General features: G+C 44.4%; 1 protein-coding gene across 1 annotated transcript in view; it reads left to right on the top strand.

Moving 5' to 3' along the window:
- The window catches only part of LOC138570121 (sodium/iodide cotransporter-like), a 636,461-nt gene that overhangs the window by 238,888 nt on the left and 374,740 nt on the right, over positions 1–22,833 (top strand). The window contains exon 6 of the mRNA XM_069648754.1: positions 5,118–5,258. Within this exon, the coding sequence (XP_069504855.1) occupies positions 5,118–5,258 (141 nt within the window). The remainder of the gene's footprint in view (positions 1–5,117; positions 5,259–22,833) is intronic.

Raw genomic sequence — 22,833 nt, forward strand, 5'->3', positions numbered from 1 at the left:
AATAGCATGATACTTCATTCGTATCAGTTATAGACACATCTCCAGGGGCAACCAAATTTGAGCATTTGTTCACAAGTTGTGCCGGTGTGATGATTTCAATACACGCCTTTGCGGGTTGCTGAGTCTCTTTACAAAATTTGCAGATATCTGGCCGCAGGACTTTCTTAAATGAAAACTTCAATGACTTTCGTTCCCCAAGTCCTGCTGGCATCGAGCAAGATTAATTTAATGCTCGCTTCCGAGAGTTTAAAGATTGGATATGGTCCTTGCTTACTTGTCTAGGCACCATTGTTCCTGAGGGCATGCCGGTTCTCAGAGTCGGCAACGTGTGCTCCATCGCTATTAGCTGGAATGCACTATATGCAATATGTATTTGAAGTAACCCGGCAAGTTACTGTCCTGCCTCAATGAGGAGTGTGGTGAAGAGGCAAAGAGGTACTTGTCAGGTACTTGCTAGGTGCGCGCACCGGCCTCTTTTTAAACCCTCGCACCAAAAAAGTGAGCAGAGCTTATGTTAAAGCCGAATGTACATGCTTTTGCAAATCGTAGCACTTAGATTGAAAGCACAATGGATCCACTGCAGCAATGGAGCAAATGGGTAGCGTACGAGGCAAAGAGGTACTTGTCAGGTACTTGCTAGGTGCGCGTAATGCAGTAATCCAGCCTAGAGAGAACCAGGGCTCTGGGGACGTTGAGCTTCTGGGGGAAAGTGCAGAAAGGTAGAATGCCCCTGGAGAGGTGGAGCTGAAAGTTGGACTTCTTGGCAAGGTCTGTGATGTATGGAGAGAAAGAGAGAGAGAGATAACAAAGATGATCCCTGTTTTTTTGCCTCACATGTGGGTTTAGGGAGAGGACCCAAAGAGGCTGGCCAGCCAGTGGGGAGGAAACAAGGAGCAGGCGTCCCAATGAGAACGATCTCCATCTTACTGGCATTAAAGCAGAGATCATTGAGAGAGCACCATGCCTGATTCGCAGTCAGGCAGTCAGGTATGAGAGAGAAGCTGGGGTAGAGGATGACTGCTTGAAGGAAAGCTGTGTTTCGTCTCCATAATGCTGGAAATGAGGGGAGAAGGTGGAGATAAAGTGGGCCAGAGGGGGCAGGTAGATATTAAAGAGCATGGTGATATGATAGAGCCCTGAGGGACGCCACAGGGAGAGAGTGAGGTGGAAAAGAGAAAAAGACCCATTTGCACTTGGGAGGGTCTGTTTGAATGGAAGGAGGTCAGCCACGCAGTGCCTGGTCTGTGATGCCAAGTGTATCATGGAGCCGGTTAATAAGGATGGAGTGATTGACTCTGTCAACGGCAGAAGAAAGATTGAGGCAGATCAGAACAGAGGGTGTGTTTGAGTCCATGTTAGACAGCAGGTCTTCACGGGTGTTAAGGAGAGCAGCTTCTGTGCCTCTGGAAGCCCAGAAACCGGACTGGTGGTCATCGAGGCAGCCAACCATTTTGGTGTGGAGTGTCAATTGGGGATGACCAGCTTCTCCGTGAGTTTGCCCAAAAAGGGGTGATAGAGATAGGGGTCGCTGACTTTGCTGTCTTGACCTCATACTTTCAAAGCTTTAATACTGAGGTGTCTGATTGATTGTTTAGCCATGTTATAAACAATACAAAACTATCTACACATTTTCAACTTGTTCCCAAGCGCTGTAGTCAAAATATCAAAAACAGTTTTAGAGCTCTGTGCCCATGTTATATCCCACACACACACACACATACATACAGAAATACAATCCGGCACTACCAGCACCTCTGCATTATCCTGGCTGACATGAAAAGTCACAGAGCATTCTAAGAACACTGTACATTTTTAAACACGTCATTTAAAGCATATCTGTTTAGTTTACAAATGCACAGCCTAATACCTTTGAGCGCATTCAAAGCACTATAAAACATCTTTAATCGGCCTGGCTCATAAAGGGCCTGAATATCAATAAATACAGTATCACATGCCCTTAGCTGTATGCTTGAATAAAACCACACAGATTATAAATATTAAGAAAATTAAACAAACCAATACATTAAAGCTATCTTAAAATACCCCAGTGCTCACCTCTTTAATGCTGTTGAAATCAGCTCGAATAAACACATATCCCAATTTCCAAATAAAAGGCTTTGCAGTGGGTCTCCCAGAATTAAGATCAAATCCAGCCAAAAACCAAGGATCCCCGCAGAGTTACAATCAGCTCTTCCAAGTGATTTAGTGGCAACACAGGGGATCATCAGGCCAAAACTCTGACAGAATGCCCAAGCCCAGGCAAAAGGGGCACCTCTGATGCAGTCAGGCTCCCCTTTTAAGAGGTGACAACACATCCTCTCTCTGAGAGGTTTTCTTATCAACACATACAGATTTCCTGAACACATACATTTTGTGCTTTCTTTGCAGACATGGGGTTTGTAACAAATCTAATTTTAGCTGTTTCCTGGATCCAAGCTGTTTCCTCGGTCCAGAAACACTGTGCATTATCAACAAAGTGCAGAATTTTATTTCCTGCGTACTCAGCAAGAATTACCGAGTGTTGCTGGGCCCAGAAAACATCTAAAATTAACCTCAGCCTGCAGCTGTTTCCCCTGCTATCCTTCCGTCAGTTGGGTTGAGTTGATAAACAATGGGGGTCATTATGAGGTTGGTGGTAGGCACGGCTGCCACCGGAGTCATTAATTTTCTGGCCCCCGGGAATGGGCAATTACCGGGGCATTACAGACCTGGTGGACCCGGTAATTGCCCATTCCCGGGCGCCAGAAAATATTACTCCCCATTCCCATTTGAGTCCCACTGGACTCAGTGGGAATGGGGAGGACGGATGCACCGGTACGATTCATGAATGGTGCCGGTGCATCCGTCGAGGTCTGCGAGCGGGTACCGTTCGCCTGCCAGATCAGACATGGTGGGCAAAAATGTGTCCCCCTCGCAGAACTCGTAGTTTGCCGGTCCGAAACAATGGTACCGGCAAGCTTACCGGTATCATTGTTTCCGGACCATCAAACTTGTAATGAGGCCCAATGTCAGCGTGTATTTTCCTGGGGTGTAGTTAAACAGCTGTCGCAGACCATCCTGTATTCTTGTGAGCTAAATATAAAGATCCATCTGTGTCTTCTGCTGATGTGGAAAGAATGCTGCTCCATGAGTCACCACATTCCTGTGATTCCACAGGCCTTGTCGCAGATAAAACTCCACAGCAACGCTGTTTGCTGGGTCACAGAGTGGCAGAGGGACACAAGTAAGCTGCGCATGAGATACTGTAGACGCAATAAAAACAATAGTTTGACTTTGTAGGGGATCTGGGAAGCACAGCTTACTTATAACATGAACTGTTTTTCATTATTTAAAAAAAACACACCTTGGCAAAGGCAATAGTTTGAACTTTTGTACAGGCTCTCGCATGCACACTTTATTTATAAAGCAAATTTACATAGGGCTTTTTTGGGTTGCCAGTCTCTATTACACTCTGTATCAAAGCCAATTCAAATAGCATTGATATACATTTTTATATCAAAATTGATATCAAAAAATGTTTATTTCCATTTTTGGGGGGAACTTTATATACAAATGTGAAATAGAAATGCTATATAAAAAAATCTTCATTTATTATATAAATTGCTATATCAAAAAAATCATTTTTAATATTGATTTTTATATAAATTTGTGTATCAAAATAATTATGGTGTATATACATTTTTATATAAATGTTTATATTAAATATAAACATTTTTATATGAATTTTTGTATATATTTTTATATTAAAAAGATATCAAAATAGTTATAAATATTATTTTCTGCTTCCGATCACATCAGGGTGGAACCCCTCTGCGACGTAATCACTGCGTCACTCTCCAAAATCCTAGTTTCACAGTGCCCGTCTTCGGAGCTCACTTCAACCCACGTCCAAACAACACCCCGTCAGATGCTCTCTATAAAGTGTATATTCTCTATAAAAGGTATATTCACTTATATCCATAGATATAAAATGTATACCCACTTTATATACCCTTCCTGTAAAAATATACATTTGATATAAACATGATTAGAAAAAATGTTGATATCTTTTTTATATCAAATGTATATCAAGTGTATATCAACGCATATCAAAATGGGGTGGGATTAAGAGCGTAAACAGGGAGCATGACCACCTGTCAACATTTTGATGGAGACAAAAGGTGGATCCCTCTACTACTACCATGGTTTAAGAAAGGAAAGTCTGTGGACCCCTCTTTTTTTCTAATCATTGATAAATCAAGATACCTATAGTTTCTCTGCAATTACATATCCACCCTGGGGTGGGAGCACAGTGTCCTATATAGGCACATAAAGGCATATGGCAGCACTCCCTGGAATATGGCCACATCTCTAGACAATGGGCAATGTTAAACCTGTTGGGGGACACACAAAAACTGGGGGAAAGTGCATGAGAATGGGACATTCATGGTGGATGAACAACATGTGCAGTATTCTTTTTAGAGGTAGGTGTTTAAAAAGGATTAAGCCTTTGCAAGCACCAGTGATGGGAAGGAACACCATTACTTTATCATGCATTCTAGGATAATGTTCTACATATTAGTGGAAGGGCACCTGTTCCATATAGCCATCATATGACCAGTGGGACAGCACAAAATATTGAGAACTGTAGCAGTTGTGATTACGGAATTATCAACTGCTTGTTTACTACATGGAGCAGCAAGTGGCACCTTGATCTTGAGACAAATCCATAGGTACCCTGGGGTGAAACACAACTGGTAACATATCAAAAGAGATTTTTTCAAAATGGCTCTTACGATAAGGTCAGTTTAAAAAATGCATGAGGAAAACGGGTAAGAGATTAACAATAAAAGAAGATTGTATGAGTAGTTGCACCCATAACAGTGTAGGAGGACAGCAAGGAAGTATGGTGGAGTCCAGATAAGGGAGAAAAACAACCTCTAAAACAAACATATTCAGCACATCTTTTTGCAAAAGAGGTTTTTAGAAAAGATAGTTTTACATGGAACTGTACAGCCCAGTCTGATTGGACAGTGGTCCAGATTGCTATATTTTTCTCATTACATTTATGTTTCTGTATGGTAATCTGCAGCCGTTGCTCATGGCCTTTATTTTTGTATCTGGTTCTTTCTACACAGCTTTGACCCTGACCCACGGCGGCGCTACACCTTCTGGACATTTGTTTTTGGTGGTACATTTCTGTGGTTGTCAATGTACGGCATAAACCAGGCACAGGTGCAGCGCTACGTGGCCTGCAAAACAGAACGGGTGGCTAAACTGTGAGTAAACCATGAAAAGGGATAGTTGGCTGTGCCACCTGGGGGCATGTAGTGGCAAAAAATATACCCCATAGGATAGCGACCTCAGAGTGCCTTATGTCTCGTGTATGTATCTCATCTAGTTCTTGTGTTTTGGCAAATCTAGTGCATGTCCTCCTTCATTTGTGACCATAAAGACAAAACGAGCAGTAGCAGATTTCAAACGCAAAACAGAAATAGATGAGCTACTGTTCTCTGCACCTACTTCTCTCACCAATGCAAACTCTCCTCAAACATCCAAGCAATCCTGGTTCCACTATGCAAGAGACGAATCTCCTGCACAGTGCTTTCTGTCGCAGGTCTCTAACTCTGGAACACTTAACCACTCTCAATTCCCTGCACTTGCCCCTCTCTGGCCCCTCTCCTATCCCCACCATATCCCAACTATGTTGTTTCTATCTAACTTCTCCCACTCAGCTGACTTCCATCCCAACAACAGTCAACCCCTGATGCACACCTGTTGACCCACTTACCTCAAATACAGTCTGGAGCTTGCACCTCTTGCCTTCTGAATCTATTCTCTCTTTTTTCTGCCTTTCGCTTGGGGCCTTTCATGCCTGCTTTAATGTAGCTGTTGTCCCAAAGATACTCAAGAAGCCTCCGGTGGTCCCCAACTAATCCTACTAATTATTGAACTTCATCTCTCCTTCCTTTTTATTGAACAATTATAGAGAGTTGTCTTCAACAGGATACTCACCGACCATGATAAAAGTGACCTTGAAGACAATCTCCAATCCAGATTCTGCAGGCAACACTCTGCGAAAAAGCCCTTACCCATGTCTCAATTTTTCTGGCTAACCCTTCTAGACCTCTCTGCTGACTATAATATAGTGTCCTTCAGTGCTCTGCCCTCAGCCTTTTACTCTTTATCCTGTATCTCAGGTCTCTCTGACAACTCATTGCCTCCTTTGTGTTCTCTTATCTCTTTGCAGATGATTCCCAAAACGCTTCCTATTTCACTTCATTCATCCTCATCTGTCTGCTTGCATCTCTGATTGCCTCTCAGCAGCCAAGGAATGGACGGGTGTTTGTTGTCTCATTCTTAACCCTGCAAAGAAAAAAGTCACTAAAATGTCAGCCTCCAATGCCCCTAGCTCCTTCCGTCGCCCAAACTATTTCTCCTCTAACTTGCACTCCTCTTCCCATATGGCATGCAACTTTGGAGTTCTGTTTGGCAGCAATCTCAGTCTTCAGTACCTTAGCCCTCCTACCACAACTGCTACCAGGAATAACTTGTTGAATATACATAATATCTGCCCCCCCCTTGCATAGCGTTCCACTAAGGCCTTTGTTCTATAACTGTTTTCAGTTATCCTGACAGTTGCACTGACTCCACCTTACCCATGCTCTCTAATTCTTCTGCCCACTATATCACATGCCAAATACTCAACTTCCTCTCCCTCTATATTCTTCACCACTATCCTCTGATTCTGGATAACAGTGGGGGATCTATGCTGGTTGTCTCTCTGTGCAAAATCAGTCCCTTTTCAAATGTTTACTCCTTGTCTTGAAATTAATCCATGGGCTACAGCCTCCCCACACCCAACCTGGCATAAACTATCTTCCACTACTCTCTTCCTCACAACATCTGGTCCAGCACCCTCCTCAATTTCTCCATTCCTTGGGAACCCTGTGCATCCTCTTGCTTTCCAATCCGTCTCCTTCCTTGGCCCTTTCCAATGGAACTCACTGCTTCACTTCATCAAAAAGTAACACCACCAACCACTCCTTTAAATGTGCCCTCATTCTCCACCTCTTAAGGCAGCACCGTTAGTATCACAACACATCACTCCTTGACTACCGTAGAACCACTGTACATAGGACCATACTCCTTGGAAATATATATTCTCCCCCTGGATTACTATCAATCTTGTCTCATTCCTGGTCTGTGTGTCATACATTACCAACCATTAATAAGTCAATTGATAATTACTGTTACTTTTATCACAAGGCACCTGCTTTAGGAGTATCCTGAAAACTTATCTTACCAGTAACAGCAGTGTTCAGGGTAATCCTGAAGTGGTGTAAACTCTGTACATTAAAAATGTTTTTGGTCAAAATACCTGTTGTCTCGCAATAAATATGATACATACTCACTGACACCTCAACATTGGAGAACTTGCAATAACTACTGTATTTATCAACAATCATTGATTTGCGATTGTTTCTATGAAGCCTAGCAATTTGCCAGGCAACTCACTGTCCATTCTCAGCCATCAGAAATGTCACCTTTTTGCAGGTTTCATTCAATGTAATTATTAGAATATCATCGTACACCGACCTGCCCTACGCTTTCAACCTCTACTTCACCATGTCACCAGGACCTCAAATTAACTGTGAATATAAGTTTGAAAACTGCCCTTTCCAAACTCCTGTTTGGGTATGCAGGAGGTAACCCATCACATCAGCATAGGGAGCTGGCTGGCCAGTGTAAGAGAGAACGTTCACTGTAAGATAATCTCTACGATCGTTCCGTCTATGTATGATGGTACAAAGACTAATCAGATGTTGGTGAAGATCTCTTTAAGCCAACATTAATTTCATGCAGTGACCCACTGAACCTCATTTTATATGACCTAACTGGAAACACAATTTAAGAGGTATATTGCAAAAAAAAATGTCCTGCATAAGAACAGAGATCCACTGAAATTTCAGTAATAAAGTGACAGTAGCCCTTTCTCTCTTTTAATCTTTTTTGACCAGTTTATTTACAAAATATAAATCTTCAACTTGCAGTGAATATTTTTGCCATCAAAATTCTACAATGGAAAAAGTGGTGCAGTTGCCATATTTGAGAAGCGTTCTGGTGACATGTGGTTTATCAATGAGGCCACCTCGGAGCTGTGTAGTTAGGGGTAGGCCTTACCAAGCAGCACCCAAAGTGTGGAAGGGCAGTTGATCAATCTCTGGTAATACATCCTGCCACCACACAGACACAAGAAAAAAGCATATGTTTATTTAGTAGGGTTTCATACTGGGCCTCATGCCCACTTCAGAGCAGTGTACATTAGAGAGGGGCAGGGACATGGGATCTACGGGGGGAGTGAGAACAAGGAGAGGCAATCTGATTTTAGCAAAATATAGTGTTACATTCCTGGACATGTGGAGCTATTTTAAACAATTATTGGCAAAGCCAATAGAGCTGGCTTTGTTTTAAAGGGCCAGAGGTTTTGTGGAAAGTCCTAACAAGACAAAAAGGCTATTCGCTACATTTGCAAACCCAGACCTTTACGAATAACCTAATTACAGATTTGCTATTGAAGATAATTGCCAATCGACTGCTTCATGACATCTACCACATTCCCAAGCTCTCTGTTTGCTCTGCAGTCTTATTTGTTTTATAAATTCTCAGAACAGCACCTACTGTGCATGCTCAGAAGATCTGCAAGAACTCATTTGCAAACTAAAGCGGCCTTGTTGTTTGGATTGGACATGGCTTCTTTATTCCTGTAGAACCTGTTATATTTTCAGACAGGATGGATCAGAAAAAGTGTGGCTGAACCAGAGATACCTTCACAGAGGAAGGGTGTGGGTCCCGAAGAAGCAGTCGAAGTCCTAGCGGAAGTCGTGAAAGCAGTGCGCACTGCAGAGCAAGTGTTAAAGAAGCCAGTGAGTGAAGCACAGTATTCTAATACCTTGATTGACCATTGCCAGCAACAGTATCCAGTTCCCTATTCACTTGCATATGGTTAAAAGTGAGTACAATTTGTTTGTTGAAGCTGTAATACAGGAACAATGGAAATATAGCACTTGCGTGCAATATGAACATGTTTTTTACTCGCGTGAAAAGCAAACGCTGCTTAAACCCTTTGTTCAATCCTTAAAAACAGTTACTGTCTGAAGGAGTGGTCGAGCATGCCCAATTATGATTCCCAAAGGAGGACTGAATGCTATCCTTCACTTTATATGGGATTACAATTTAATACTAATATTTATACTCCAAAAACTGCATTAAGAAGTGGTAGGTGTGCCTCCTAAAGAAAAGCTGAACTCTATTCTTTACTTTAACGTGGCATACTTTTCATATATAAAACGTTAAAGTATATATATTATTGTGGAAGAGAACAAGCATTGCCCAAGCCAATAGTGTCCCCATATTAGCAGCAAAACCAGCCTATCTTAGAGTTAAATGGCAATCTAACTGTTACTGTGAAGTTACTATCAGTTAAACTGGCCTAAGATACAAGCATCACCTGAAGCTAAGCAAGTGGCACCATGGCTTCTGGATAATATTCCAGAGCGGACAGCTGGAAGAAAGATGCAGGTAAAGTTGAGGACGGGAAACTGGCTGCTTGTAAAGACTATTTTGAAGTGGACACAACCTGTTGTGCAAAGAGACTGTGGAAGACAGAGAGAAGTGAGTTTTAAAGGCAAACTTAGGTTGTTATTGTGGAAGACAAACAAGAGAGATGAAGAGGCTGTCTCTTTTGAAGAGAGATATTCAGAGGAAGAGAGCCTTGCCTGCTTGAAGGTGTTGAAGTATTTTGAAGTATACCTTGTTGAAGCCTGTCTAGAAGATGCAACACTGTAATAGTCTCACAAGGTGAAGTACTGTGAGACAAAGAAGACTGTTCTCTTGGTAGATCAAGTAGAAGTGAAGTTGCTAAAGTAGAAGCAACAGCAGTGAATAGTCACCCTGACAAATATGTCACTGTGAATTCTAAAACTGCGAAAAGGAAATACTAACTGTTAACCAACAAGGATATTCCATTTCTTTTTGAACTGTGGCAAATCTTCTTGAAAAGGTGGCAACGTATCGTGGCTGGGATTACCATTGTTGCTATTTGCTGGAAGTGGAAAGTGGATATTTTTTTACCAAAGAGAAGAAATTTGCTATCATAGGAACTTTGGTTAACAAACGTTTACTTTCAATTTGAAACATCAAGAACTGATTTGAGACTTTTCTTACTTTGGTTGAACGTAAGCGGAATCAACTCATCAAACAGTTGTCTGCCTCCCATTACTGACCCCTCACATCCCTTACAGAGGTGAGGCAGTTTTTTTAATGTGTGTACATTTCTGTTAGTTTAACGAAAGATCCCATTTTTATTGACCATTGGTTGGACAATTTTATTTTGGTACCAAAATATTACTGTTGTTTGGATTGCTTCTGTGACAGCTCACACCACTCCTGAAGAGTATAGTCTGCACTCCGCCCGTGTTACTAAAAGAGGTCAAGGAGGTATACCTGTCAGGCTGTGCCGGTTTTCACTTTACGATTGTGATTGCTTCTGGTTTAGTACTAATATGAGGCAGAGTACCCACTTTCCCATTGAAGAAAGGACTACTCTTGAAGAGGCAATGGTAGGTTGTGGCCATTTTATTAAGGAGTCTGGGAAGATACTTTGTATGTATTTTGTGTTGATAGTGTGGAGGCGATTAATGAGAGCTTTTCCTATGATGTTCTTTGTCAGAGTTTCCAATGTTGGGGTCTTGAATTTTGACCATCTTGGGTCATGTTGTGGGGATATAGCAAGGGTGTCTATTGTGGGTAAGGTGTTGTCAGTGCGAACATGGACTTTGTTGATTTTGTCTATGAAGTACATGTTAATTGCATTGCACCTCTTAATGGATTCAGGTGTCTGATAGGGGGCTGATGCAATGTTTGATGGCCTTGAACAGAGGCTTCATCTATGGATGTATAGTAATGTGCTTTGGCGGAGCATATAATGGTCCTGTGGGTTAAGCAGAGGCTTTTCAAGGTGGTGAGATATTCTTGTAGTTGATGATAACTCATATGGTTGGACTGCCAATACCGGCTGCTTTGATATGATATGGTGCCTGATAGTTCTCTGTAATAAGGCGGGGCATTGTTAGAAGTTCATGCTACTGAGTACTATGTAAGATGTGAGGCTGTTGTCAGAAGAGGACAACAGCTCCTTGTCTCGGTCTCCAGAACGTTAGCTGCACGGCAATCAGGCTCACATGTGGAAAGACATCTCTCCTACATGCTTCGCGTTGTGCATCCTCTGCACTTCAGAGTGTGGGGGAACAGGACCCTCTCAGAACAAGCAGGTGAAATCTGCTGCCTTCGCGTTCCAGCGTCCATCTTGTTCTCCCACTTCTGCTTGGTTTTCCAGCCTCGTGCCTTCTTCCTTCTGCAACTACTGCTGCAGCTTGCATTCCAGTCACTGTTCCAGCTCCTTCCAATTGCTTGCACCTGAGGGGGCCTTTTGTGCCTCCCAGGTTTCTTCGGGTGTGGGAAGTTAGGCTTAATTGCCTGATTACTGCAACTGCATGCCTCTTCAGTCCTCTTCCTTGTCCAAGTACACCTGGTATTATGGGACTTGTAGTCCCGCTTCAGCAAAGTTATTTCTTGTAAATTCTGCAGTTTGGCAAACAGCCAACAAAAGTGAGGGGTTATGGGGAAAGTTAAACAAGGGGTTTCCACCTCTATGAGATACTCCTGCAGTACACCACCCTCAGGCTCTCGATCAGGAAGTATCTGCCTTTCCCTGGCCACGTGAGAATGGTCCAAGACCAGGTTTCTGGGAGGATTCATCACTGATTCATCACAGGGAAAACAGATAAAGCAGACTTTAAAATAAAGGGGGACTCTGGGTTGTAGAAAGGAGTGCTCAGGAAAAGATTTCAGCAGCAAGGTATCCAAGTTATTGAATATTTCTTTCAAAAGGTAGAGAAGGGGGCTCAACGGTCTCTAAGGTCCTTTTAGGAGGGCATCGGTGATAAAGCCACATGAAATGCTTTTAGTTCTTTCCGTTCATGTTTACAGCATTAAAACAGGAGTCTGGGTGGTTTCAGGACAGAACAGGGCAAATCGGGGAGCGGTGTTGATGAGATCCAACAAGGCAGTGCGGTTCATCGCTGGTGACAGCTTGCAAGTCGAAGATTCTGCAAAATGGCAGGCAATGTCAGGTTGGCAGGTCTGGACAATTTGGTGGCCTCAGAAACATAGAAACACAGATTCACCTTTAGCAGAAAGCGGGCTCGACTGGCTCAACACAGTGTTGTGGTACTGCAGCAGCAAAAGTTTGGAGCTTGAAAAGGCTGGTAAGTGGTGTTGAGCTAAGAAATTGCAGCGCCAATGGTGCTTTGGCATTGGCGTCGATCGGAACTCGGAGATGTGCAGGCGGTCAAGTGCCAAGATCAAAGATGCCTCCAACAGTTTTCTTGCAGTTGAAGGTGCTCGAGCCGGGATCAAAGCAGTTCACTTCCAGTGAGCAGGGTCCTACACAACAATGTTTGGTTGCAGTAGGCCTTTCCCAATGAGCTGGTCAACCCAAATAGGCCTTTCTTCAGCTCTATCCACTACTTCTCTCTACCTCTAGCCTTCTCCAGTACTCACTCACCAACACCTTCCATACCTTTTATAATGACCTAGCCCTTCTATCTGGGCCATCCCACTCAGAAGTAAGGACAGCCTCTGATACTTAGTGTAGTCGGAAGATGGTTAGAGAGAAAAAAATATTTTTATTCAGCAGCGACATTAAAATGTAAAACAATACAGAAAAGGTAAATTACAGCAATTAAAAATATGAATCACCTGAAGGTTAATACAGAATACAAAGTGTGCAAAATGTTGATGTTTCACTAAAAATGTCTATCAATTCTTAAACATGCTGCTTTTACAAATATATCCATTAAAACATTAATATCGTTAACACATAAAAGGAACAACATTGCCTCGGCAGTGGTGCTGAGATTATACTTAATAAATTGGCCCCTAAACCACAAACTAGGAATATCGATCAGATTTATACAGAACAGCGTACAATGAAGCAGGCTTTCAGTATCCCCTCAACCGCACACACAAAACTCACACAGGGTCAATACATCCAGTCGCATCATTAAAATGATTCTACGATATTTTGGGGACCACATTGCATAATCACATTCTCGGCCAGAGATACATGACGAGCAGCAATCAAATGTTCCACTGAAAGTAGCTTGACACTACATTCCAACATGATCAAGGTAGCAAGCCCATTCTTTTAAAATCGGCAAATGCATTTCCCCATTAAACAATTGCCTATAGTCCAAACCCCATTACTAATTTAAATATATCATTTATTTTAGATAGGGGAATTTTAACTGGGGAAACAAACTCCCGATTTCCCCTATTACATTTGTAATTTTCGGGATTACTGTGCTACCACTAAAAATGATTACTGCATAGTGTAAATATTTCCGCTGTGGAAGAGTACTGAGAGAGGGCAACCCTAGCTCTGCTCTTAATGCTTCCCCTGGAGAACTAGGACCAAGTGCCAATACCTTACAAGAAGAAAATATTTAATATGATCTAAAACCTCAAGGTCCAAATAACCTCACATTTCACAACCAAATAAAACAGCAGCATTCACCTTCGACTGAAGGACCTCATCTCATTTAGGGAGAAGAGCTTTCTTATTCCATGATGCTCCCTGTCTTTACCTCTAAGGCAGAGGACACTGTACCCCCAACAGAATTCCAGGTGAATCATTCAAGTGTGCTCCAAAGATGAATCAATTAAGGGGAGGCTTCCCCGCAGCTATATAGGCAAAATGCTACAGTGGATTGGTCCACAGTGAACCTGTGATTAAGGATGCAATCTTGGCTGCTGTAACAAGTGCCCTTTGCCAACTGATAACAGACCCAGAATGCCTTGTCTGCAGGAGTGGGTGGGAAATGAATATTAGGAGCCCTACCAAAATCCAATATGCCAGAACCCTCTCTAGACTGAAACACAGTCCTGGACTATTCTAACTCTGCCTCCTTCCGTGAGGACATCAGTAATCAGCACCATGGTGGGAGGTGGTGTAATAACGCAGGAATCGGGTAGGTTATGTAACTCTTTTTATTCTTCAACCCGTACACCGTGACCATCAATCCCCTCCCAGCTCCCTGCTCCTTCAAAGATCAACTGCCGCCACGAGCGTGGAACTCAGAGAGATTCCACACACCTGGGACATAAGACAAAGGCTCGCGGAAGCGCGAGCAACTACACCACTTCTCCCCCCGTAAACCACAAAAACATGTGAGCACAAATTTTCACGAAGGAAAACCAATGAGGGAGAGAACGGGAAAAATGGGAAAGGAAACATTAGGAAATGATGAAGAAAGAGACATCAGAAAGAAAAATAACCACATAATTTGCAACTACAACAGGTGGCCACTGTAGTGAACGGCCTTTCTTTGAAGCACCGATTTCAAGGGGACCTCCCAGGACGTGGTCCTGTTCCCAGGAGAAAGGTGACAACCATTTCAAGGGGATTAAAAAGAGGACTATCTGGGCTGGACCCAACATGGTTGTTGTGGGTACCACCAGCCAATGAAGTAGCTTTGCTGAAAATGGTCAGGGGCATGGCATCTAAGAGAAAGGGGCACCTTCCCAATGAGGGGGACCCAATGGTGTGCCATGATTGGTGGGGGGGGCAAACACCTTTGTCCCCCCTAAAATACGCCTATGCCCCCTGCCCAGAAAGCTTAATATACACTAGGCCCTGTCATGACTGAACCACGGTCTACTGAGCCAATAGCAATATGGCATAAATTGCTACTTGTGATGTAATTGTGTAATAGACAAGGCTTATATGTAACTTTTAATACAGGTCAGCAGATTTCTGGAAACACAGTTATATTTTGAACCAAAGGCATGTCTATCTTGTGGAGTTTTGGCTTCCAGAAGCTGTGTTCAGGAATGCACATTTCATCTTTGAACCTGCCAATGCTTGCACTGCAGAACATCAGCTGGGAATGTCAGGAGATGGTCACAGCAAGGAATTATGCTGTTTGTCATGGAGTATTATGAAAGTGGGGTCTGATTAGCAGATCCCACTTTCAGAAACAGAATTATCCAGATCAGTTTAGTTTTCTTAACCAAAAAGGTTCTGGCTTACCACACCACAGATGGTATTCTCTCACACCTGGAGCAGCTACCCTGCACAGCACAGGCAGCAGCAGTGCAAGTTTCCCGGTGAATGAACTTGCACAACAAATGCAGCAGCAGAGCAAACATTTTTCATACAACTGGTTCAACACAGTTAGCAGAAGGGCAGGCTTACCTTATGCAACTAGTCTAACACAGGCAGCATAATTGCAGGTTTCTTTCCAGAAAACAGGTACATTAACTATAACCGTGAAGGCTTTCCACCCACATAACATATACAGCATTCTTAGCACCAGTCGGTGCTTCTCTCATACAACTGGTCCAGGACCAGTGGTAGAAGTGTACCGAAAGAAGTAGTGGAACTGTGACCTCGGCCTAGGACGTGGTCGGCGGGAGCATAGTGACATGTGACAATATGCTCCCCCATTTCCAGGGACGCATTTGTGATGCTGACATCTATTTTTAAAATGAATGTTCCGCAATCCCTGTGTTAGGGAGAATTCTCCAGAATGGCTAATTTCCCTTAGCTACTGAGTCCCTCAGCAGCTTTGCCGGATTTCTAGGATTTCTTTTTTTCACCGTGTCAGAGTGTGAGCCTTTTTTCCCACGCCTACATGTGTTTTGCTGTGTGTTTTACATTTTTGTGTTCATAGAAGGTGGAGTCTCACCTACTCCATAGGCATCATCTTTTTACTGTGAGTCACACAGCACGTTAAGTGCAGTGACACAGGGTTTGTGTTTTAGGCTTCCCACTTTAAACTCCATTTTCTGGGACTGACTACTGTCTCCCAGAACATGTAAAGTTTCCATTAACTGTACTAGTCTTTTTAAATTCACAGACCCAGTACAACCTATCTTCCAATAGAGTACTGGAAGGGTTAATAGTTATCCCTTTTTGTCTGTTTCTCATGGAACATTATTTTGTTCCTTTTTCTCTAAGATTTGGCTGGTGGCAGTGGCTTGTACGATTTTTTTTCCTACCGCGGACTATGAAAATAGCCTTGGTACTGGCTACGTTCTACGTTGGTTCAATGTTCTAGATTGGTAGCCTCGAACTTTAATCCGCTGGCCCCCTTTTAATTTTATGTGGTTCTGGTCGGGTTTATTCACCATTTCTTTTTGTAAAGGTCTTTCTCGTGTTTTACTTTGCACGCCAAACCAGGTTTTGTTCCTTTGTTCGTGTTAGGCAGAATCCTCTGCTGTGCCTTTGGTACAAGCCTGTACGACTATGTTAAAGTGGTAGCAGTAGCGGAGCAGCCAGGCTTATCTCAAGAGTATATGAGTAGTAGCAGAGATTACACAAAGGGACCACAATTACTGTGACTCAAGCAAACATTGACTCAAGGTTGCAGGTAAAAAATATAAGTACATTTATTTTTAAACCATTTGTTATAAACACGACACTTCTATTAATTCGAAAACCACACGTAAAATACACTACAACTAACCAATTCACTTTGTACGGTATAACTTCAAGGTAAGTACCCGGTGTTTTAGCGGACCGGTGTTGTGAAACAAAAGACGTTACCGGTAATACACTTGCGATCACTTTTTTGATAGTAATGACAGTTTGGTCTTACTAAAGAAACGCATATCCGCGGCAAGAAACATTACCGGGGCAAAAACACACTTAGCACCTGAGATGCCCAGAGAGAGTTGGAGGCAAAAATCATAGGCAACACTTTTGTCAAGGCAGACAGAACCAGAGAACACTCTTAGACAGAAATTCAAGGATCAATAGGCCGGAGCCAGTGTCAAGTGGAACCGGGTTCCTGTTGTCGAGGATCACACAGTCCGATAGTTCACGGTTCAACGTAGCCAGGAGTACTTAGATATTGTCAACAGAGGAAGCAAAAGTTGTACGGCCTGGAGGTGAAGAATAGGGATTCACCCTAATTCCTCAAGCAGAACACAATACCTTATTCAAGGAAGAGGCTGGTGCCACGGTAGTTGTTCCTGGTAGTTTCCTGAAGACCCACGGTTCCTGGAGCTTCGATACGAAGGAGGACGTCTGGAGGGGTCTGCACCACACAGGGCTGAAGCCGGCAGCAGCGACAGCGAATAAAGGTGTGCTCCTTAAAAACAGGAGAGGCTCTTCAGATGGCTATCCAGACCACCACAGCAGTGTGCAGCGATTTCGACCACGAAGAGGATCCTCTGTCTGTAAAAGATGAGCTGGTTATCCCCACCAAGCTCAAGGGAAGAAGAGTCCGGACTGGATTGTCTCTGGTCGTCGAAGGGTAGATAGCTCAGGACTGCAGCAGGGCTTCACCGGGACGGGATAGTTGCAGCAGTCAACTTCTCCGCTTCTCGGTTCCTTGTAGTTCCAGTGGCGGCTCTGACTTCTAGCCCAAGAGACCTGCCTTTTATGCGAAAATTCCCCATTCACACAGCCTGGCTGTCAATCACGCAGCAGGGGGGTTGTCCGGCCCAGATAACCACCTCAGCCAATCATGGCAAAGTGCGACTCAGGTTTCCTAGGATACCCTGTGCAGGGGTTGACTACACGCCTCCCTGACATTCAGCCCACCTAGACACCCAGGCGCCTAGAGAAGGGCTTCTTGGCAGAAGCCCGCCAAAAGACAGTGAACAAAGAAGGCAAACCAGGTTTGCCACGCAAAGTAAAACACAAGAATGACTTTAACAAAAAGAAATGGCGAATAAACCCGACCGGAGCCAAAAGAAAAAGTATTTGGTCAAGCGGGCCAAATACTTTAGCCTAAATAAATCCAATAGCCTAAAACAATACCACGTTTATATAGTATAATCACGGTATGATATGATATGATATTTTATTTATATCACGCTCATACACAGGTGTTTCAGAGCACGACAAGGCAAGGGAGGGGAACAGGGGAAAACAAAACAACGATCTTACTAGGCCCAGTGACATTGAGAATGTGCAAGTGCATGGGAGAGGGGGAGGGGAAAAGTGCATGGAGGGGAGGGAGAAAGTGGAAAGTGCAGAGCAAAGGAGAAACAGGATAAATAATCATAACAAAAATAAATAAATAATAAAATCACCACAAAGTGGCAGTGCAGCCAAGTGGCAAATGCTAGGTTTGAGGCAGCCGATCAGGTGGGTCAGATAAGTGCAGGAGGGAAAAAAGGGAGGGGCTGTATTGGTACAGATACAACCCCAGTGCAAGGGGTGGCCCGGAGGCAGTGCGGTAGGGTGGCAGGATGAGCAGGAACCTGGGACCAGAGACAGAGGGTGTACCAGTCCAAGGTGTCAAGAGAGCAGATCAGCAGGGGAGAGGGGGGGGCGAAGGCAGAAGCAAAGAGGAAGGTCTTGAGGTGCTTCCGGAACCTGAGATGGTTTTCCTCAAGTTTTAGAGTGGCAGGGAGGCTGTTCCAGAGGGAGGCCCCAATCAAAGACAGAGATCTACCCCCAACTTGTTTCTTTGAAAAACGACTGACGCTGAGGGAGTTAGAGGAGGAGGAGCGAAGAGCTCGAGAGGGGAGGTATTTACGGAGGGATAGCTGAAGATATTTTGGACCCAGACCCCAGAAAGCCTTGTGGACAATGCAAAGGGTTTTAAATGTAATCCTTGCATCCACCGGGAGCCAATGGATAGATTTCAGAGCTGGAGAGATACGATCCCAGGGCTTGAGGCCAAGGACAAGTCTAGCAGTCCTGTTCTGGATTTGTTGCAGAGGGCGGAGAGAAGAGGCAGGTAGATTTAGAAAGAGGCTGTTACAATAATCCAACCTAGAGAGAACCAGAGCTTGGGAGACAGTGAGCTTCTGGGGGAAAGAGAGGAAAGGTAGAGTACCTCTGAGGAGGTGCAGTAGGAAGTGTGACTTTTTAGAGACCTCAGAGATGTGGGCAGAGAAGGAAAGTGTAGAAACAAAGATGACCCCAAGGTTCTTACCCTCGCAGGTGGGGGTAGGAGGAGGGCCAAATGAGGCCGGCCAGAGAGTGATGGGAAAGGATGGAGAAGGTGTCCCGATGAGGAGGATTTCAGTCTTGCTGGCATTCACACAGAGATTGTTGGCGGAACACCAATCTTGAATGGCAGTAAGGCAATCAGAGATGAGAGAAGGAGAGGAGGTGGCCGAGGGTAGCCTGAAGATGAGTTGAGTAAATTTGAACAGAAAATGGCAATGCAGTGGGCGAGAGTTGTCAAGTATAGATTGAAAAGCCAGGGTGAGTGTTTAGATCCCTGGGGAACACCACACATAGAGAGCGAGATAGATGATAGGAAGGACCCAAGTTTGACCTGGAAAGATCGGTCAGAGAGGAAAGAGGTCAGCCAGGCCAGAGCCTGATCAGTGATACCGAGGTTATCACGGAGACGGTTGAGCAGGATGGAATGGTTGACTGTGTCAAAGGCAGATGAGAGATCGAGAAGGATGAGGACAGAGGGAATGTTAGCATCAAGGTTTGAGAGCAGAACCTCACGGATGTTCAGAAGAGCAGTTTCCGTGCCTCTGGCAACTCTGAAGCCAGATTGGTGGTCATGGAGACAGCCAACCGTGTCAGAATGAAGGTTGAGCTGAGAGATGGCCAGTTTTTCCAGGAGATTGCCCAGAAAGGGAGTAATGGAAATTGGGCAATAGTTAGCCGGACAGGTAGGATCAGCTGTGGGTTTCTTGAGAAGAGGATGAACAAGGGAGTGCTTCAGGGGGGAGGGGAAGGATCCAGAGGCAAGAGAGTGGTTGCAAAAGTCAGCAAGGGCTGGAGCAAGGGTGTCAATATGGTCCTTAATGGTTTTAGAGGAACAGAGATGAACCTGTTGTGATGAGGTTTTCATAGATCGGACTTGTCTAGCAACCTCATCGGGGGAAAAATGAGGAATAGACGAGAAGGGGATAGGGGGGCGGCTAAGGGAGGGTCAGCAGGCATAGACGGAGAGGGACGGGAAAGTGAAGACAAAATAAGGGTGGACAGGATGTCCTGGGTTTTTGAGACAAAGTGAGAGGCAAGGGCATCGCAGAGAGCCTGGGAGGCAACAAGAGGGGTAGAGACTGCAGCAGGGTTGGCCAGCTCTTTGCAGATTTTAAAGAGTATGTCCGAGTTGTTTGATGCCGCCGAGACACAGGCTTGCATGTGGACTCTCTTCTTGGTGAGGACAGAGAGTCGGTATTGCCTTTGGAGCAGGCGACAGGCCAGTTTGTCAGAGGATGAACAAGAAGCCCTCCAATTCCTCTCAGCCGCCCTACACTTACGTTTAAGTGAAGCTAGGTCGGAGTCAAACCAGGAATTGCACTTGGCTTTGGACTTCAAGCGGATCCTCATGACAGGGGCAAGAGCATCAAGAGTATCGGAAATAGAAGAGTAGAGAAGGGAAAGGGCTGTGTCAGGATGTGAGCCAGCCAGAGGAGGAGAAGGTGGGGAGAAGGTGGCAGCGAAAGCCTCAACTGAAACACGCTTCATAGGTCAGATGTCCGAGAAGGTGGGTGGCAGTGTTGGTGTGGGCTTGGCTTGGTGGGAAGAGAGTGAGAGATGAGAGGAGAGGAGGCAGTGGTCACTCCAGGAGAGAGGAGTAGTCAGAGGTATAGAGAGGCGGAGGCCAGTATAGATCACGACATCAAGTGTGTGACCTGCAGTGTGTGTTGGGCCAGAGGGGAGGATAGAGAGAGCGAGGGAGTCGCGGAAAAGCAATGATGAGGGACAGGGAGAATCGAGATGGATGTTAAGGTCACCAAGGAAGAGGAGTCAAGTAGTAGTGGCCTGGAGGGAGGAGGAGAGGTCAGCCCAATCAGAGAGGAAAGAGGTGATTTGACCAGGGGGTCGGTATAGAGTAGCAACAGTAAGAGAGTGGCTAGGCAAGAGAGAGAGCCTGCATACAAGGCATTCGAAAGAGGAGTAGGTCTGTGTGGGAATGATATAGGCAGGAATCCACTCGGGAAAGATCAGGGCTACACCGCATCCAGGCCGGGTGGATCTGGGTGCAGAGAGGATCTTGTAGCTATGTAGCTACCCTTTTCTGGGGGAAGTAGTCAGCCTCAGAAATGAAGTCGGTGGGAAGTCCAAAAGACAACCCTGTGTCACTGTACTGAAGGTGTGGTGTAACACACAAAAGAAGGGGGCTACTGAAGTGGTGTACTCCAGAGTCCACAATCCCAAAAACAAATGAAATACACATGGCAAAACACAAGCAAGAGTGGAAAAAAAGGGGTACACTCTTACTAAGTGGAAAAAAACAAACTCCAGAAATCTAGCAAAGCTAAGGGTAAGGGAAATTAGCCATAGAATGAGAATTCTCCCTAACACCACCCCCCTCCCCCAGACTAAGGGACAGGAGGATTTAATCCACTCCTGGATGGTTCTCATACCTCTAGTCGGTTACAAACATCCTAGAGAGACCATCAGCATTTTGGTGGTGACTTCCTGCTCTGTGCTCAATGAAAAAATCTAATCCTTGCAGGCAGATTGACCATCTGAGTAACTTTGGGTTTTCCCCTTTGATTTGCATCAGCCATCTCAAAGGTTGGTGGTCAGTCTGAATGATTAAGGTAGATCCATACAAGTAAGGTCTAAACCTCTTCATGACCACACAATAGCAAAACATTCACGTTCTATTGTTGCCCAACTTGTCTCAGGATCCTTTAACTTCCTGCTGATGAAACAAATGGGGTGTTCCCTACCTTTCTCATCCAGTTGACTAAGGACTGCACCTATACCTACATTAGAAGACTCAGTTTGTACAATGAAGGGTTGGCGTAGTCAGGTGCTCTTAGGACTGGAGCTTGCCAAAAGGCTTTCTTTAGACCTTCAAATGCTTCTTTGCACTCCTCATTCCACCTGACCTTTTTAGGGAACTTGGGAGAGGAGATGACATTCAACGGAGAAGCTATGGTCCCATAGTTCTCTATGAAGTTCCTCTAATACCCAGTGAGACCTAAGAAGGCTCTCACTTGGGTTTGAGTAGTAGGGGTGGCCCAGTTTTGTACAGCTTGTACTTTTCTAGGCAATGGCATTATTTCAACTCCTCCTACCTCATGTCCAAGGTAGACCACTGTATTCTGACCAATCTGACATTTGCTCACCTTTATGGTCAGATGGGCCTGTTCCAGAGCCTGCAATACATAGCCTAGGTGTTCATTATGTTCTTTCCATGTAGGGCTGAACACTGCAATGTCATCCAAGTATGCCATGCAGAAGTCCTTCATCCAATTCAGAACTTGATTGACCATCCTTTCAAATGTATCAGGTGCATTCTTTAGTCCAAAAGGCATTACCTTAAATTGGTAGAGGCCAGCTGGGATGGAAAATGCAGTTTTCTCCTTGTCATGGTCTGTCAGGGCTATTTGCCAATAGCCTGACGTTAGGTCAAATGTGCTGTGGTACTTGGCTGCACCAAGTTTGTCCACCAGCTCATCTCTCCTAGGTAAAGGATGGGCATCAGTCTTTGTGACTGCATTTAGAGCTCTATAGTCCATGTAGAATCTCAACTCTTTGGATCCTGCCTTTGGTACAAGCACAACTGGGATAGACCATGGGCTAGTAGAGGGATCTATAACCCTGAGATCAAGGATCTTGTTGACCTCATTCCTTACTTGGGTTCTTACATTGTCTGACATTCTGTAACCCCTGCTTTTGACAGGCAAACAGTCACCAGTGAATATATCATGTTGGCCCCAAGGGGTCAAGCCGGGTGAACGTCAGAACAGGGAGGCAAACTGATTTAACAGTAACTTGCACTCATCCTGCTGGTCAGATGTGAGACTGGAAGAGAGATTAACTCCTTCCACTTGCTCATC

Source organism: Ambystoma mexicanum, chromosome 1p (genome assembly GCF_040938575.1).
Source record: "Ambystoma mexicanum isolate Mex_15411 chromosome 1p, UKY_AmexF1_1, whole genome shotgun sequence".
NCBI classification, from domain to species: domain Eukaryota; kingdom Metazoa; phylum Chordata; class Amphibia; order Caudata; family Ambystomatidae; genus Ambystoma; species Ambystoma mexicanum.